Genomic DNA, 17787 nt, shown 5'->3' on the forward strand with positions numbered 1-17787 from the left:
CCGCTCTTCATATTTTTAATGAAGAATACGTCTTTGTTTTCAGTCAATGAAAGCAATTTTAACTTGGCCCCACCAAGTAGTCCTCCGCCAATGATCTTCGTGGAAGAAGATGAAGAAGAGGATGGTTATGATGGTGCTGTTCTTTTTATTGACTATGGTGATGATGATGAAGGTGGTGTTTATTACAACGAATCTCCCGAGGATGTTGTTGATGATGTAAGATTAATTGTAGGCTTGAAAGTGATGAATATTGAAGAAGGGTCATCGTTGCTTTTGGGTGGTGAGTGTGCAGTGTGTTTGGAAGAGTTTCGTGTGGGGTGGCATGCTAAGTTGCCATGCTCACATATCTTTCATCAAAACTGCATTCTTCCATGGCTACGGATGAATGATTTCTGTCCATTCTGTCGCCATAAGATGGCTTAGTTCGATAAATTCTTTGTTTGTTGATCTTAATTTTATCTCAAATTTGTCTTAGAGTTAATTTTTAGCTTGTTCTGATTGAGTGTGTGATTATTTCAAAGCACACTGAACTGAAACTGTGTTAATAAAATTATGTTTTGAAGTTAATTTAATTATTGCAAACTCTTTTTTTTAATCTATTCATACCTTGTAGAAATATCTCCTTCAGTGGTTTCACTTAGCACTTTTGATTAGCACTAAATACTTCTAAAAGGCTGTCAAGAACTATCGAATTTTTTTAAAAAAAAATGTGTAAGCAATACCCTCAAAATTGTGAAAACAAATGTCAAATTTTCTAGTTGCATGAACAAATCCAAGGGTAGGGCTTCATTGTGGACAGAGCACACGACCAATATTTCATGTTCTTAAAGGCTCGATCACCGTGCCTACTTGCTCATATCTCACGTTGTAAAAGACTATTCTCGCTTTCCTTTCCTACTTTTTTCCCTTCAATCTTTTTAAAGGAAGATTTTTTGCCATTAAGTCAAATCTTACATAAGATTGTACATAACATGCTAACATTATTTTTAAATGACCATAACTTCCTTATGTAATTTGAATCGTTCATCTATTAAGCAATATTGTATATTTATATATTATATCAGATTAACTATCAAATGTACATTAAAAAACTGTATACAGTAATCTTCTCCATTTTATAATTTATAAATGATGTGATTTTTTATAGTTACAAGTGACAACACGTGTCAAAGGGAAGGAAAAACTTTACCTCTAAATTGGTTTAGAGAAAAATTCCTTTCAATCTACTAAGTAGCAAATGCTAAAACCATCAACCTGTACTTTTAGTCAAATTACTTAACAAGTCATGGTGAATTGTTTAAATAATACACTTGGAGGGTTTTAAAAATTGTCTTGGGAGAGATTCTTCCAAACCGATTTGAAACTTTGTCCATAGCTTAGGGGTTCGGCTGTTGGGATGTGTAGAGGCAAATTTAGAAAATTGGGCACTGTGAATTGTAATAGCAAGAATATATATATACAACTGTTTCCCTCCGCGTGGATTTGCCGATCTTCTGGAAATACATTAGACGTTGAGGCTTCGGCTTCAATTTCCCTCCCGGACAGTTTTTGATCAAGTGCTTCTATTTGGGGCTCGAACTTACAGTATATATCCTCCAGAAGACCCCAAGCAAGCTAGCAAAACCTCGTGATATTTCTACACTTCTTTATGTATGGAGTATTTTGATCAGTTAATTTTCCGAAAGCTTTTTGCGAGGCTTCCCAATTCTGACTTTCTCAATTCCTGTTCCATGTAATGAGAGGATGGAACCTGGATCTGAATAATAAATTTAAGACCATAAGTGTTGTAAGTGGTAGTAATCCAGTACGTCTCTATATGTCTAATTAGCATAAGTCAAGTATGGTACCTTGTTGGGAAAATTAAGCACCAGAAGAACCCCTGAACTCCCAAAAAAATCATCCTCTGGGAGGAGGTTGGAAATAAGGATGCCTCAAAGCATCATCGACACTCAATCGATCCTCCTAAAATTCGCATGCATTTAAAACCCACATCATATTCAGCTACATATCAAATATACAAGAGTGATACAACGTGTTTAATCACAAAAAATTATCAGACACTATGTTTTTAAGTTCTTGTAAGCAAGTCGTAATACCCTTATTACGTGCCATTGCCCAAGGAGTTGATTTAACAGCCTATAACACCTAACCCTCTTGTCACTGATTATATGGAAAATGTGTCTGCGGTGTGTAATTAGGAGAAGGGAAAGTTTCAATGTGGATATGTTAAAGAGAGAAAAATATTAGTAAACTCCTACTTAAAAAATCATAACAAAAAAATGGTTTGGCCAAGTGTCTATCAATAATATAATAGACATGCAATTTTGAATGAGGGAATAAATGCATTGCATGAATCCAAGGGGTCGCCCACACTTAGGAGCAAAACTTATTTAACTTTAATTAATCATAAATTTCAAAATAAATACTCTTAATCAGAACTGAGGTTCTACATTCACATCTTATAGACTAAACTTGATGTCCAATATAGCAAACAACTTACTACTTATTGCATTTTTATGCATGAATTCATCATTTACAATAAAAATACTCAGGAAAAATCTAGAAATTAAAACCACGTCTCCATTAAGGTATATATGTACTTAAACAATTTAGAAGAATGAAAAAAGAAAGTCTTATTCTATTCTGCCTCAAACCATGCAATGCTTATAATTGCAATGACAACTTACTGGGTCCCAGAGTAATAAATGGCGTACTAGCCGCAGAGCCCAAATATTTGGAAATCTGCAGCCATTATGAAAAAAAACAAAAGATTGATGAGCATAACATTTGTAAAAAGGAGCATACGAGTAACGAAATATGAATACTGATACCAACAAAAGCATAACAAATTATAGACAAACCCTAGCTTAAGAGGATCTCTATTCTTTATCTGATGTGAAAAAAATTCTTCAGAGCATTTCCATGAGGCTGGCGAAACTCCAGCCTGAATCCCAACAGATGAAATTTCATTAATAGGTGACCAGATTATATACTCAGATTGTATGCTTGGAAAAAAGAAGACCATCCTTAATAAAAATACCACATTTCTCAAGGTCCATACCAACTCCTTTCCTAAAGGGACAGCACGTTATATCTGTTTGTAAAATAAATACCTCATGTCCTAAAACATGTCTCATGCACTTTTTCAGGCATGTAAATTCTTATTGTATGAGTCACTCTTATACATAATATCGCAAGGATGTCAATTCTAGTTCTAGAAGGGCACCATAAATAAAATCAGATCTCACACCCTCCCAAAAGATAAAAGAATCAGAAAAGAAGAGAGGGATAACGGATTTCCTAAAAGAAAACTCTGTTGGCAAACAGACACTTAATCAATGAACACAATCCAAGAGAAAGCAATACAGAACAAGCAGCCTCAAGTTTCACACAACTTAAAGAAGCGCCAAATTACATCAGCCAATATATAGCACACATGTAACATCAGGTAAAAAACTTCAAATTTCCGCTAAATTTCCCTTACTCCTAAAAGGAAAATATAACATAGAAAATTAATATATCACTACTTTTGCTCAATTAATATAACACATAGTTGTGCCAGGAGCCATAGATTCCATGAGCATAGATGCCATGACATAGCATATTAGGAATTAAGCATGTCGTTCAACCATGCTGCTCTTAAAATAAAATCCATTTCTGCAATGTCTAATGTCTATGAATCTATCACCAAACTACTTATCCAATAAATAAAAAAGAATCTATCACCAAACTAAAATGTAAAGTCAGGGTAAAAGATGATGGAAAAAGAATGAAAAAGTATACTTAACACACTGACAAACACAGGAGAATATTCAGCACTAAAACACAGTACATTGTAACACTAAAACAATCTAGCCGTCACTTAGCAATAAAAGATGGTACGCTTACTTGGTCCATTGAGTGATGATGTTTTGAAGAACTCCCTGAGATTAAGATACACAATTCCATAAATGATCTAAGCCTGTCATCATAAGAAAAAGTTTCAATCATCAATCTCAGAATTTATCCAAAAAATGGACAGATCCAAAACATTCAATCTCCTTAGACAATGTAGTCTTTCTTTAATGCAAACAAATTTGATGGCTTAAATCTCACCTTATATAATGACAACATTCAACATTTGTATTAAAATTCAGGAACAGAAAGAAAAAAAATCCATTTCTCCACATCATAATGAGAAGCTTTTAACAAATACTTTTCCATTTCATTTATCAAATCTGTCATTCTTAAAGAACACTTAAGATTTAAAATAAGAATTTTAACAAGAATGTTATGTTTGGTGAAGTAGTGGGAATTGATTACAAATCCGTGCTATCTCTTTCTCTTCTAGCCACATGTCACTTACCCGATTTGATTCTAAAATCTCAGAAAGGGGATTGTTTGGTAAGGGGAAGGGAGACATCTGTAAACTGATTCTTAGTCCATTAGCTGGAGTAGGAACATCAAGTATGCAACCCTTTTGTTCTGAAGCCATAGACTTCAAACATGACATTATATAAAATTAGAGATTTGGGCCAGTAAAAATCAAGTTACATATCTAATCCTTTGTCTCACATCTGCTTATCTACAGAGACTGAGAGCTTATTTGAAACAATGTAATTACAGATCAGTTAACTGTATAAGATGAAGCTGTGGGGGGTGGAGATGGTTAATATGAAGGCACTTGGAATGCACAAATAGTCAAAACTTTTGAACAGACGTTAATGTGGAGGAGAGGCAAATGGTTAATTGAAGAAAATTTGGCCATCAAAACCTGCTACACAGGATCCAAATATCATCCTATAGAAGAGATTATATGGCTAAGAATACTTGCTACACAGGATCAAAAAAAATTCCATAAATGTGTGGGAAGATATGTCAGATGATTAAAGTATATGCCTAACACTTTTTTTAAATTGATAAGTTTCACGTGCATCAAGTGGGACCTGAACCTACGATGACCTTACCCTCCAACCCATTGTTGTGCATGAAGAAAGTGCAAGCCAGAGCTCATTGGGTGTCATACCAAACACTTATCATGAAATGAATTAATATTATCATGCCTAAACAATTCTATTTTGTTTTAATATCCTTATTTTTAGCATAGACTATGACACAGGAACAGAGTTATCACATTGATTAGTGCTACATTGCTAGACAGCTTTGCACTTAGATCAGAATGTCATCTTCGGATCAGACACTAGTCCATCAAGACTTATTTTCAAGCGTGTCAATGGTTATTTGTAACAGATGCAATACGATCACTGAGAGCCACTCAAAGTACAAAATAATTAGACAATCTTAAAGTCTCCTTAAAAGCAAAACTCACTTATATGCCAGCTCTTTTAAGTCTTCATTCCAACCCTGAACATGCTGATCTAAAAGAGCACGAGTTAAGGAACTTATTTGAAATATATTTGGTGATCCTAAGATCAACTCTAACATCACAACGCCAACACTCCACATATCATACCTGTCAAGTAAAGGTGATTATTAGTCCTGCAATGCAAATAAAATAAATCCAACATATGAAGATGCATACGCAGCATTGTAAAAAAGTAATATATCCTTAATATATAAACCATGCATGCTAAATTTCATATTGATTTATATCGAAGATTGACATACTTCACAGTTGTGCCTTTTGGCCCATGATACCAACTTGCATTAAGCAAGGCTTCAGGTGGAGTGTACTCATAAGTTTGTTCAGCCCTGAAGCAACCCCAAAAATGAATATGCATCATACCATTAACTGAGACATTAAAACAGAGATATTGCAGAAGTAAAAAGCTTCCAAAGAAAGAAGAGATACCTAGACGGTCCAGTGGAACCATATAAGTGCTTCAGTGTGAACTCATCTATTGCACTACCAAAGTCAATAATGCGCCTAATTTATTGAAGAAAAAGGCATTAAATCCGTAGTGCAACATGCTTAAGCACAAAAAGCATAAAGTTTCGATTATTATACATCAAATAAGCACACAGAACAGTACTAAATTTCAACCATTCATAATTTCTTTGTTTTGTTGATACATATATTCAAGAGTCAACCCAACCATTCATTTCTAGTCAATGACAAAAAGAAGACCAGTACATGTATGTAATGGTGAAAGACCCAACCTCACTATTTGTGTTTAATTGATGTAGGGGGGGACCCTTGCACATACATAATGTCAAATTAGGTGCCAAACAATTATGGATAAATAAAGCACACTACAACTTCAGAGCTTGTAAAGAGTCGCAAAAGAAACATTGCTTTTTAACAGAAATGGGTTAAAAGGTGATCATGGAATGTATCATAAATTGAACAATAAGCATGATATAAAAATTACATTCCCTCTACATATAAATACATACATATAGATAAACACAAATGGGACAATCATTTTGGGCCGGACCAAGAGGAAAAGAAGGGAATGACTTGTGGGGTGGGTTACTAGCAATCAAAAATGTTAACTCATATTAAACAGGCAAAGGAGAACACAAAGATTCCCTTCCCTCCCCTGACCCCTACCACCATATGGGAAAATACACTGTGACACATTCCGCCAGACATTGATCACTACAGCTTACACTTAAATTTGCCTGGAGGAGAATGGAAGCTTCTTCGAACATGAAGTATTTGGATAATCTTTTGACAAATAATGCTGTCTCAATAAATCACGTTTTTGGTGGACAACCAGCCAATTTTGGAAAGTATTCATATGGAAATGACAAACTTTACCCATATATTATTGTCATAATATGTTGCTGGATCAACCCAGACTACTGTTATGAGACAAGGGAGGACCATGAAATTAAATGACAAGTAAACCACTAGCATCTGAAGTTGTTAACTAATTTCATGTAAAAATCACTTGGGACCAAAATCATGGTAACTAAAACATTGCAAAACATGATGGAATAATGCAAACTCAAAGCAGTCCTTTTTTATTTATATTAGAAACCTTTGCACAATCAGACTCCAACCAAAGATTGCAAAGCAATGGGGTTTTTAAAAGGGGAAAGAAAGCCAACCAACAAACTATTGCCCAGTCAATTTGGTTGTGAGAGGTTGTGCAGAAGCTCTAGCATATGTGATAAGCTTCTTTAATGCACTAAATGAAGAGGATAGGTTGTGTGGGGAAGGGGGGATAAAGACTTCTGTTTAATATTTAAGTTTCAAAATTGCCCTTGTAAACTTTCAAGAATTCAAATATGTATTAAATCCATTGATCTGTTGGGAAGTCAGTAAATTAATGACCACTTACTTTTTAAAACAAGACAAGTATTTTGAACAGCCAAAAAAAATGAACACAAGATAGACAAAATAAGGCCAAAAAGCAGGTGAATGCACACACAAGTCCATATATATATATATATATATATATATATATATATATATATATATATATAATTCCTACAGATATGATACAGTCAATCAACTTTTTTTTTTTTTAAAAAAATTTAAAAAGAAAAAGAAAAAAGCTAACCACTAGTCCATCAAATTGTATAGTAGTATGTTTTGACTCTCTCCTAATAGTTGATGAGTAGAAGCTAATGTCATTTAGCAAAAAAATTTTAACAAAGAAGAAAATTTCAGGTGAAATACAATAACAGTTAGATATATTCTACAGTACATTTTGGTGATGAAATTCTTATCTCCACTTGGACTTCCTTTTAGGCATCTCCCTGTCTCCTGATCTTCAAAGCATATGACCATGTTCTCTTCCAAACATAAAAGCATTTACAATTAGCTTTTTCCCAAATAGTACTCCTTCCAATTGAGTCATGCAAAATCACAATATATATGGCAAGAGATCACAAATGAAAACTTTCCAATTGAGCTCTTTATTGCACAAATTGATGATTCTTTTCATAACCAAATAACTGGTTAATGTGGGACAATTATGATATAAATTCGCAGGAGAAAAGAATATGGAGTGATGAGCTTGGATCTACTTTTTAAATAAAAATAAAAAATAGAAAAATGGATTGGTAAGTTACACATGCACCCCAAAGGCTGACCTTATCCTCCATCCCATTATTGTGGGAGGGAGTGCAATTTGAGCCATTGCTCATTGGATCAACAAGTGCAAGAAAATTGATTTCTCACGCGTGTCTGTGTGCATGTGTATGTCGATATCATGTTACTTAATAATCAGCTCTAACATAAGGTACAAATGTCCTCACCAGGTTTTATATCCCTGTGGGTGATATTGCGGTCATGACAGGACTTGATCGCCAACAACTGGGACATGAAAAGGATAGTATGTCAGGTATCTAAATGAATGCAACAGACAAAACCACTGCAAAAAATTTAGACACATGTAGTATACACAATCCAATTTATGATTCTTACTTAAAGACATATGGCAAAAGTCACACAAGTTAGAGATGTAAATAAATTAACTTCAGCCTATTAAAAGTGTGATTCACCAATTTAAGCTGAGTCATATTTATCTCCAAGCCTTGTTTTACATTCATCAATCTTTTGATAGAAACTAGAATATTTAAACAACATGAAATTGTCCTTAATATAAATTTAAGCATGTTTACTTAGCATAGGATTAACATATCTTCCAACGACATATTCACATGCCTAAAGGATGTGCCATCCATCCAAGTCAAGCAACTATTTCTACGAGATATAGCACTATAGAAAATGGGAAATTGACTAGGTTGAAAAAAAAGTTCATGATAGAGAGAAATCTGAAATGTGTTTTGCAGAAATACCAACTGCCATATAAGATTGCGCATTTCCTCTTGTCCTGTTTCTGTGGTCTTCAACCAATGCCACCATTTTGAGGGACGCAAAATCTGAACAAGTTTAACTTGTTCAGCCCCATCTGCATTATCATCTACATCTTCAACAGTATACATAAGCTTTGACAAAGAGATGCCTTCATGACGAAATACAAGCCATATTTCATTAGATCGAGATTCAAATGACTCTACGTATCTTGCAATATGGTTTAGACCTTCTTCAAGGGTAGCTCTTTGCAGTCTATCATTCAGAAATTCATTTTCAAAACTCCAAGTGTTTTCATGAATCATTGGTTCATTTGCTTCTATTAGGTTAGTGAAGCCCACATGTGATTCTTCCACAACAGAATTTGAGAGCAACCCTCCAAGGCTTTTAGAGGCATTTGAAAAAACTTCACCAAAATACTTCTCCCGTAGACCACTCAAGTAAACAGCAGTCCCTCTCTCCACCTATTTATAGGAAGCAAATGGTAATTCATGCTATCATCCTAACAAATGCAACATAGAGGATAAAAGTGTGGTACAAATGAAAAGACATGATATTAGATCCAAATGAAATTCTAAAGATTCAATTTTAAATTGTAAAGATTATTACCATTATACGTTTCAAAATGAAGAAGTTCTCGTCAGCAGGATCAGCATGACAATTATTTGATGAAATATGATTTGAATCAAAATGAAAAGAATTAGATGAGGTATTATTGTTTTTTCCATTATGGTTTGAAGCATTGCTTCCTTCACGGCAATTCCAATGAAAAGCCAACCATACTTCACCATATGATCCACGACCAAATCTCTTCTTTAGTGTGTACCTAACAGAGGAAGTCAATCAAAAAATGCACCATATGTCTTAGGGTCTCTTATCAAAGAACACAGAAGATCACGTGTCACACATGCGATGTTCAAAAAAATTCTGAAACACAAAAGCTTATAAAAAAAAAATAAAAAATAAAAACCTTTTAACACAAAGACACCACTAAGAACAAATTCACAATTTTTTAATACGTATTTGTATGTGATCATCAAATTCCCCTGACGAAGGGCATCTCAGATTGTGAGTACTTCACAAACATTATTATGATGATTACATATTGAGTTAGCACATCATTTCAAAAATTAATCTAACATAATAGAGGTACATTGCATGAAGGTGTGTACATGTATTGAATTTAAGATTTTTTTTCCCCTTTTACAAGTATAGTTGTAAAAGTTGTAATTTTTTTATTTATATTAGCTTCATCAGGCTAACAATCATTAACCAGCAAAATTAAATTAAAGCAAAGCAATGTACCTCAAGTCTGGCATTGCATACTCAAATGATCCATAATTTGGCCCCGTATCATGAAGAGGAATTGATTCAAGCAGACCAAGGAAATTAGCAAAGCCTTCAGGATTTATGCATTGATCTTTAGTTCCATCAACATTCATACCAAGGTACAAGCAAAAATTCTGGTCATTATACAAATATAGAGGTCCACCTAAAATCAAAATTAGAGCTCGTTGTAAATAGATAGTGTATGTTAGTGACAAAAATGAAAGACAAATGTCTATGATTAATAAAATAAAATTCACATTATTCTCCTATGCATTTAGACAATTTGTGAGTGAAACTAAATCTAGCTTATATTTTGATATTGCAGCTAAAAGAGAGGGATTCAAACAGAAGGTTAACACACATTTATTAAAAACTGAATGTAGGGGAACTTAACAGGGTTTCTATCCAAATTACTGAAAGCAATCCCAGAAACACAGGCCTCTTGGCTAGAGGTAATTTATGGCCATAAAAAAAGAAAATACCATGGATTAAAGACCCCAATGACACCTTCACTTACCACACTGTTGATCAAGGGCCTCAGGTAGAGCCTGAGGTGCATAATGCACATGTTCTTCTAGATCATCCGTTTGAGCTTGCAAGGTGTAACCCATGTGTTCGTCAAGGTTCTCAGATAAATGAAAACAGCCAAAATTGCCATGTTTTCTTTCAACCTAGAGCAAGAAATACACCCAATATCATTCATACAAAACCTTTCCCAGTACTAATGGCACAAGTCACTAAATAAATAAATCATGGTCTCATTACATGCACCCAAAATTGTTAGTTTTAACTTTAACAATTACAATGTACCACATAACAAACTTGGATGACCTCGACGAGGTAGACAGTCTTCTTTTTGTAAAATGACTGCTTCAGTCTACCAAAAAAATCTTGGTGGCCCACAAATCATTCTCTCAAAATAACCAAATCTCCACAACCATTCAACCAAAACAATCACTTATCCAAGACATACTTCGTAAATATGTATGAGACTTTTACAACTTACATAGGATAATATAAGTTAATTTGTCAAAACTTGTTATGTTTCGGATGAGCAGAACATCTTCCTTCATGAGAGAATAGAGATGAAATAAAATTTCATTGACAAAAATAAAGTACGGAACAATTGCAAAAGGACCACTGTAAATTGCCAAGATGCATGATAGATGATGTGGACATTAATGAGCATCAATACCAAGGCCATGATTATTAGTTAAAACCACCTTAACCACCTTGCAGTTTGTTATATGAAAGGAACCTGTCCCAGCTCCTTTCCCTTCATTAATCAGCAAAATATATTTATTTGAAAGGTTTAAACGCAATTGCACACAACAGTAGGAAAAAATCATAATTCATTTCCCTATGAGGTAATAAATGACATTAAACTAACTGCCTTGGAAAAGCAAATGGATCAAAACAAGGAAACAAAAAAATCTAAGCTTTCATACTCACCAATAACCTCTCAAACTTGAACATTAATGGATGAGCATGCTTCAAATCCACTAGGCCAGAAGTGACATCATCAGCTGATCAGGGTGAAAAATTAATGATGAGTACAAAAGCAGATAAAAGAATCATCATAATGAGCCTATGTACCAAGATAAAAATGTGATATAGACAACTCAGAAATGATGAAGACAAGGAAGAGCTCAAGGAAAAAGAAGATTAAATATACAAAGATTCAAGAATTGTGGTCTAGTTTTAATGTCGGACCTTCTTAGCACCTTTGATAGGTCATTTTAGTTATTAGTATTAAGTATTTTAGGTTGAGAAGCTGCTGGATCAGTTTTAATTAAGTTTTATTAGAATAAGGGCAATTTGGTAATTTCTAGAAATCTGGAATGGGCTGTTCTTGGCCGTACCAAAGGCCCATGAGTCTTATTTTATGTTTACGCATTATTAAGTCTTTTATTTAATTTTTATTAGTATCCCTATTCATTCTAGGAATAGGTTATTTAGAGTCCAAGTCCTACTAGGAGAAGGGTAACTATAGCCTCTATATAAAAGCTCTTTTGTAGTCATGTTATAGCAGAATATTTTGATTAATAAAATTCAGCAGCTTATTTTAAGCTTTGTTTGTGTGATGCAAACTTCTCCGAGGTGTGATGCCTAGTAATACCTAGGTGTGATTGCCTAGTGTTTTATTTATGTTATTTTCTGTTTATCCCCTGTTTCAGCCCCAAATGGCCGTCAACATCCATTCTTTCTAACCTAAACTCTTAAACATCAATCCTTTCTAACCTAAACTCTTAAACATCAATCCTTATTCAAGGATTCATAAAAAAACCTAGAATAGTGCTGAACTTTCTTAAAGGTCCTGCATCAAGAAATCATTCAATATATTTTTCATCTTAAGTTCTTGACATGGTCTGTGCACTTTTAAACTACCATTAGTGGCCGCCAACACACCACAAGCAGATATTTTGAACAGGCAGGTCCGCATAAATGAACAGTAAAAGAATAACTATGATGGAAAAATCGAAAGGACAGGTGTGCCCAAGTCAAGGGCATGCCAACATGCCTATCACAGACGAGACATCAGCAAACACAAACAAGATGTGATAGAAATGAATTTAAGTTATTAAATAAGGAAAAAGTTGACAAAACAATATATTGGTATTTTTTTTACAAGATAATGTGATTTTTGAAAACCCAAAAGCTACATCACTTGAGGTAAACTACCAGTTTTTGGATAATTTGAAAATTTAGGGTGAGGAGATTTGAACCCTAAATGTCTCTGTTGGAGATACTAAGAGGTGACAACTAATTGAACTACAAGGCTCTTGGCATGACAAACTGCTAGTTTTGACTTCTAATCATTTGGTTTTGGCACAATTGCAATGAAGAAAAAGTTAATACCACTAAAATCATGAGCAAAAGTGATAACTTTTAGACCAACTCTATGTTGGTTATTAATAAATTACCAATTGTCCCAAAAATTTAAATTGTTAGGAAATGGTGAATTTAATCATTTAACCATAGTTCTAACACCCCCAAACATGTGTAGACCCAAACTCCACCTTAATAAGTGAGGCCCAACATGTAAGATTTTTAACATTTAAATGGGAGGTAGAATGGGGATAGAGATAGAGTTTATAATCTACTGCTCTGATGCCACTATAAATTACCAATTGTCCCAAAAAATTAAGCTGTTGGAAACTGGTGAATTTGATCATTTAACCATTATATTAACAGCTATCTCATAAACTATATCGCCGAAATATGTAAACCCAGTTTAATCCACATCTCAAAGTCTACAAAATGATCACAACATTTTTTCTTTTATATAGAGAAAAATTAAACGATAGGATAAATGACCTTTGGAGTTTTCGGTTTTTGATGCCCCAGTGGTTCTAATACAAAGTTACAAACTGAAGTTCTGGTTTCCATACTTATGCAGTCTATAATCTGTTGGAAATTTTAAAAGCAGAGAGTCACCTGAGTTTTCATATCTGAACTTCTGTATTCCACTTGCTGTCAAATCTCTGTCCCCCTCTTCAACACAGCCTTCCTTGAGAAAATCTTCAGAAAAAACCGTAGATCCCAAAGGAACCACAACAGCTGCCATATTATCCAGACTGCCCTTTTCAAAGGCATCGTTCACTATGCAATCAGCTGATGAGTACAAGCATGAAGTAGAAAGTTCTGATTCCAGGGTACCATGACTATTTACTACCCACATCAAATCACAAACATCCTGCAGACTCAACTTCTCAAAAACTCCATCAGATGCAGCCACCAGATAGCTATCATTTGTGGCCAGAGGTTGCCAATCTGTCACCTCTGGTGCAGATATAACACCGTAACTGATAAAAAGATTCAGAGAATACTAAATCAGAATTTCAATTAATATTTCTTTTAGTGACAAGTAAAATAAGGATGTCAGATGATAAAAAGATAAGAAATGTGAGTTTTTAATGCCAAGTCAATTAAGGATTCAAACCTAGGTTCTCCACAAGGAGAGAACTGACTACAAGGCTCTTGGCAGCAGGGAAAGTTAATAGGACTTCCTCACAAGCTCTTTTGGAAGTCACAATTAAGGAAGAATACCAATTCAAATATTTTACACTGTTTGTGAACCTGACCTTTTAAAGGACACATCACCAATTGCTCGAGAAATAGCTAGTTGACCATTTACTCGGGACACACCACCCAATTCAAGAACATAACCACCAGCAGTTTCCACCCGAATCCTTTCATCATCTCTATCTGGATGATGATCTTTGGTCAATTCCTTAACATAAAAATGTGCGAATCCATTGGATGAAGCCACTTTGAAGTTGTCATGATCTCTCACGCGTGAAACAGGGCCATTGCGTCCTTTCTGCCTATATAACCTTATTAAAGTGGCTGCAACGCATAAGCAACATCAATTGAATAGCCTTTACAATGTCTTTGTTAAAATGATAAGTAAACTCAGGCATAATAAATCATACTTTGTGTTTCAATAATCATACAAGAATATCACACCATAGCCAATGAGCTCTAGCTCAATTGGCACCTCCTCCCCTTGTAAGCACTAGGTGGAGGGTGAGGTTGTAGGTTCAAGATCCATTGGGAGCATGTGTAACTTAACAGGTAAAAAACAAATCACACCATAAATAATAACTGCAAAACATCGTCTAACATTCTGAACACATAGCGTATTAGGCCAAGACCATTCTAACCTTTTGCCTCTGCAGGAGGCTGGAATTTTTCAGAGCACAAAAAGGCTTTTGAATCTCCAATGTTGGCAACTAAAATTTGACCATCTGCTATTAGTATGACAGTGGCCGTCGAACCAGAATCAAGATTCCTTCTAGATGCTTCCTTCATTACTTAAGTGAACGAATGTCAACATAAGATCAAAAGGAAGGGAATAACACACAATAATTCTAAAACAAGCCAAGATATATCAAATAGAACTTGCCTTAGAAAATGTTGCATCAATGTCATGGATTGCCCTCAACAACGCTTCCTTTAAAATTTCTAAGTGAAGAGAATCATCGAAATTCACCGGCCAAGAATACTTAAACCTAGGAAAGAATTCACAAATTAGAAGTACATATAAACAATATCCCATCAATTAAAAATCTATGCCTCAACAATGCTTCCTTTAAAATTTCGAAGTGAAGAGAATCATCGAAATAAACCGGCCATGAATACTTTAACCCAGGAATGCATTCCCATTCTTTGGAAGTACATATAAACAATATCATGTCGATTAAAATTACATGGTGAGATAACATTTAGGCAAAACCATTAACAATATAAGAGCACTGTACCAAAAACAGAGGTTTTGTAGACCCAAAAACTAACATCCTGAAAAACAACAACCTTACAAATGCAATTGTATATACATGACCAACACATCCCTCAGTTAATGTTGGAAGCTGTTTTATCATATTAAAATAAATGAAACTTATTTTCTTGGAAACAATCTTACAAATTTTACATACAGAGCAATGGGGAAATTTCTTTATTAAGACACATATAAAACACAACCCCACCACTGTTCATTTGTAAGAACTTCTCATAAATTTTTTTTTTCTTCTTTCGTTTCTTTAGTTTACATATTTGTGTATTTAAAGTGGATGTTATCAACTTTAGCAATACCACAATGGTAGAAGTAGAACACTCCATGGATCAAACGCTACAAATACTGATATCTAACATTAATCATTAATGCGTAGGCAAAAACACCTTCAAAAATCCAAGTAATGCTTACCTGGTTCTTTCATCCAAATTAAGCACTTGAAAAACAAAATCATGTACTCTTCTATCCGGCAATCTTCCGGTGGATTGCTTCGATGATATGACTGAATATGTTGCATCCAGAAGGAAATAAGTATGCAAAATGAAATACTCCAATAAAAGCTTCGAAGCCATGTCACTAGCTTCAGCACCATTATGACCATCAAAAACCGCCACGATTCCAACTGTAACCTCCTTAACCCCCATTTTGCCTGCTCCAACATCAAATTCATTACATTACAAAAGCCAACTTTACAATAAATGAAACAGTAAAACACACCTAAACACAACTTTACAAAATGTGAAAAGTTGTTATTATAAGTAAAAACTTGTCAACTCAACTATTTGTAAAAATTATCGGGTCTGTAGCATTGCTTATCAAGATTACCTACTCTAATACTACGTTTAATTACCAATGGTTCCAAAAAATTAGGATGATAAAAAGAAATAATATATTTAATTACTTTTAACTATTTTCAATATTTCTAATCACAACCCTATATGGTATTTAATTGTTTTAATCAAATAATTCCATTAAACAATTAAAATTTTATAATTTTCTTATATAAATAATGTTTCTTATAAATTCAAAATCTAACTATATCCACAATAAACATAATCTATTTCTTGTAGCTTTAATTAAACTCTCAAAAAATCATTAGCCATTGAAAACTCTCAGCAAGCAACTAAAATTGACCTAAAAGGAAACAAAATGGAAGTACTCAGGGGTGTTTCTGCAATTTATGCTAAATAGAATGGTATTAATGCAATTAACAACAAAAACCCTAAGAGAGAGAGAGAGAGAGAGAGAGAGAGAGAGACCAGGAAAAGGGATGCGAATATCGAGGGCACAGAGAGTGCGATCCTCTTGGGACTTTCGGCGACCTTGAAGTATCGCCGATTGGCAAGGAGCGGTGGTTGTGGTGGTGGTTTTGGTGGTGGAACCGTGATTGGGGAGCGTCCAGCGGGGGCATTTTGGGGATTGAAAGACCGCGGGAGCACCGCCTTCTTTGTAGACCGTCACGCACGTCGATGATTCTCCGTTAGAGCGCGTTGCAAAAAGAATCGCTAATAGGAGGAGGAGGAGGAGGAGAAGGATGTGAAATTTGAATGATTCATTCATTTGTTACCGTTTGGGAAACTGAAAATTCACCATTAGATTGGGTACTGTTATTTATATGAGAAATTTGAAAATTTGCTGGGTAAATAGGTCGGGGGTGAGCTGCAACGGAAACTAAAGGGTTTTTATTTATGTATTTATTTTTTCTTCTAAAAACTCTTTAGCTAAGTTCGTTCATTGGCTGATTAGTTGTTTTTTTTTTTTTTATGTATGGAGTGGAGATACATTAATAGTGAGTTGAAGAATATGCTTATTAGAAGTCAACTTATTATTATTATTATTATTATTATTATTTACCATATATGAGTTTTATGCAAGTCATTTACTCATAAAAACCTATATGAGCGCCAAAAAAGACATGATTTAAGTGGAGAAATATTCTCTCTCTCATAATAAATAGTGGTACAAATTAACCATTCTTATAGAAAACACGGGATACTCTTTAGATCCAAAAAAAATCAAAATGCAAAATTTATTTTCTAAATTTCACTAATTTTCATTTTCGTCCTGTAAGTTTGGATTTTTTTATTTAAGTTCTTTAAGTTTTATTCTTTCTTAATTAAGTCATTTATTAATATGCTATTAATTTATGCAGTTAACTTACTAAAATAGTGTCATTTTATACCTTAATTAATAATTTTTTTATTAATTTTTGAAAAAAAATTATTAAAAAAAAGAAAAGAAATCCAATTAGAGGAACCACGGTTATCCCACCCATTGTTATTGATTCCATTCCGTTTTAGCCAGAACGGACGGAATATTTCGTACCGGCATGAAAACCGGTACCATAATACTCCTCATTCCACCTCGGATCAAATTTCGGCTTATTTCGTGGTGTTCTAGCCATTCCGGCCAATTTCGGCCAAAATACATATTTCGGCCGGTACTAGATTTT

At 34.2% G+C, this 17787-nt stretch overlaps 1 protein-coding gene across 3 annotated transcripts; it reads right to left on the reverse strand.

The window, feature by feature from the left end:
- Nucleotides 1-1184: 1184 nt before the first annotated feature.
- Nucleotides 1185-17060, reverse strand: LOC142613696 (putative protein phosphatase 2C 51). 3 transcript variants are annotated; one of them, XM_075786152.1, is made up of 21 exons: nucleotides 16595-17051; nucleotides 15747-15984; nucleotides 14949-15054; nucleotides 14707-14848; nucleotides 14125-14389; nucleotides 13478-13845; nucleotides 11492-11565; nucleotides 10557-10710; nucleotides 10016-10202; nucleotides 9320-9536; nucleotides 8695-9174; nucleotides 8152-8209; nucleotides 7599-7686; nucleotides 5792-5866; nucleotides 5608-5691; nucleotides 5309-5452; nucleotides 3889-3961; nucleotides 2862-2944; nucleotides 2688-2742; nucleotides 1848-1962; nucleotides 1185-1756 (listed from the first exon to the last, which is right to left on the reverse strand). In XM_075786152.1, the coding sequence occupies exons 1-20, from the start codon at nucleotides 16893-16895 to the stop codon at nucleotides 1897-1899; spliced, it is 3258 nt and encodes a 1085-aa protein (XP_075642267.1). In that variant the 5' UTR covers nucleotides 16896-17051; the 3' UTR covers nucleotides 1185-1756; nucleotides 1848-1896. The 3 variants fall into 3 exon arrangements, 2 of the variants coding, with proteins under 2 accessions (XP_075642267.1, XP_075642268.1); XR_012840306.1 differs by lacking the exon at nucleotides 7599-7686 and having other exon boundaries at nucleotides 16595-17057; XM_075786153.1 differs by lacking the exons at nucleotides 1185-1756; nucleotides 1848-1962; nucleotides 2688-2742; ... (6 more) ...; nucleotides 8152-8209; nucleotides 9320-9536 and having other exon boundaries at nucleotides 8999-9174; nucleotides 16595-17060.
- Nucleotides 17061-17787: the final 727 nt, after the last annotated feature.

This window comes from Castanea sativa, chromosome 10, assembly GCF_040712315.1.
Source record: "Castanea sativa cultivar Marrone di Chiusa Pesio chromosome 10, ASM4071231v1".
In the NCBI taxonomy this organism is placed as follows: Eukaryota; Viridiplantae; Streptophyta; class Magnoliopsida; order Fagales; family Fagaceae; genus Castanea; species Castanea sativa.

Bases quoted from the DNA above. Each gene is read 5' to 3' on its own strand.
- LOC142613696 (XM_075786152.1), bottom strand. From the start codon at position 16,895: ATGAATGAATCATTCAAATTTCACATCCTTCTCCTCCTCCTCCTCCTC. The intron at 15,985-16,594 runs GTCTCTCTCTCT...ATGTTGGAGCAG, and splicing joins TATTCGCATCCCTTTTCCTG to GCAAAATGGGGGTTAAGGAG. The intron at 9,175-9,319 runs GTAATAATCTTT...TCCTATAAATAG, and splicing joins TCATTTTGAAACGTATAATG to GTGGAGAGAGGGACTGCTGT.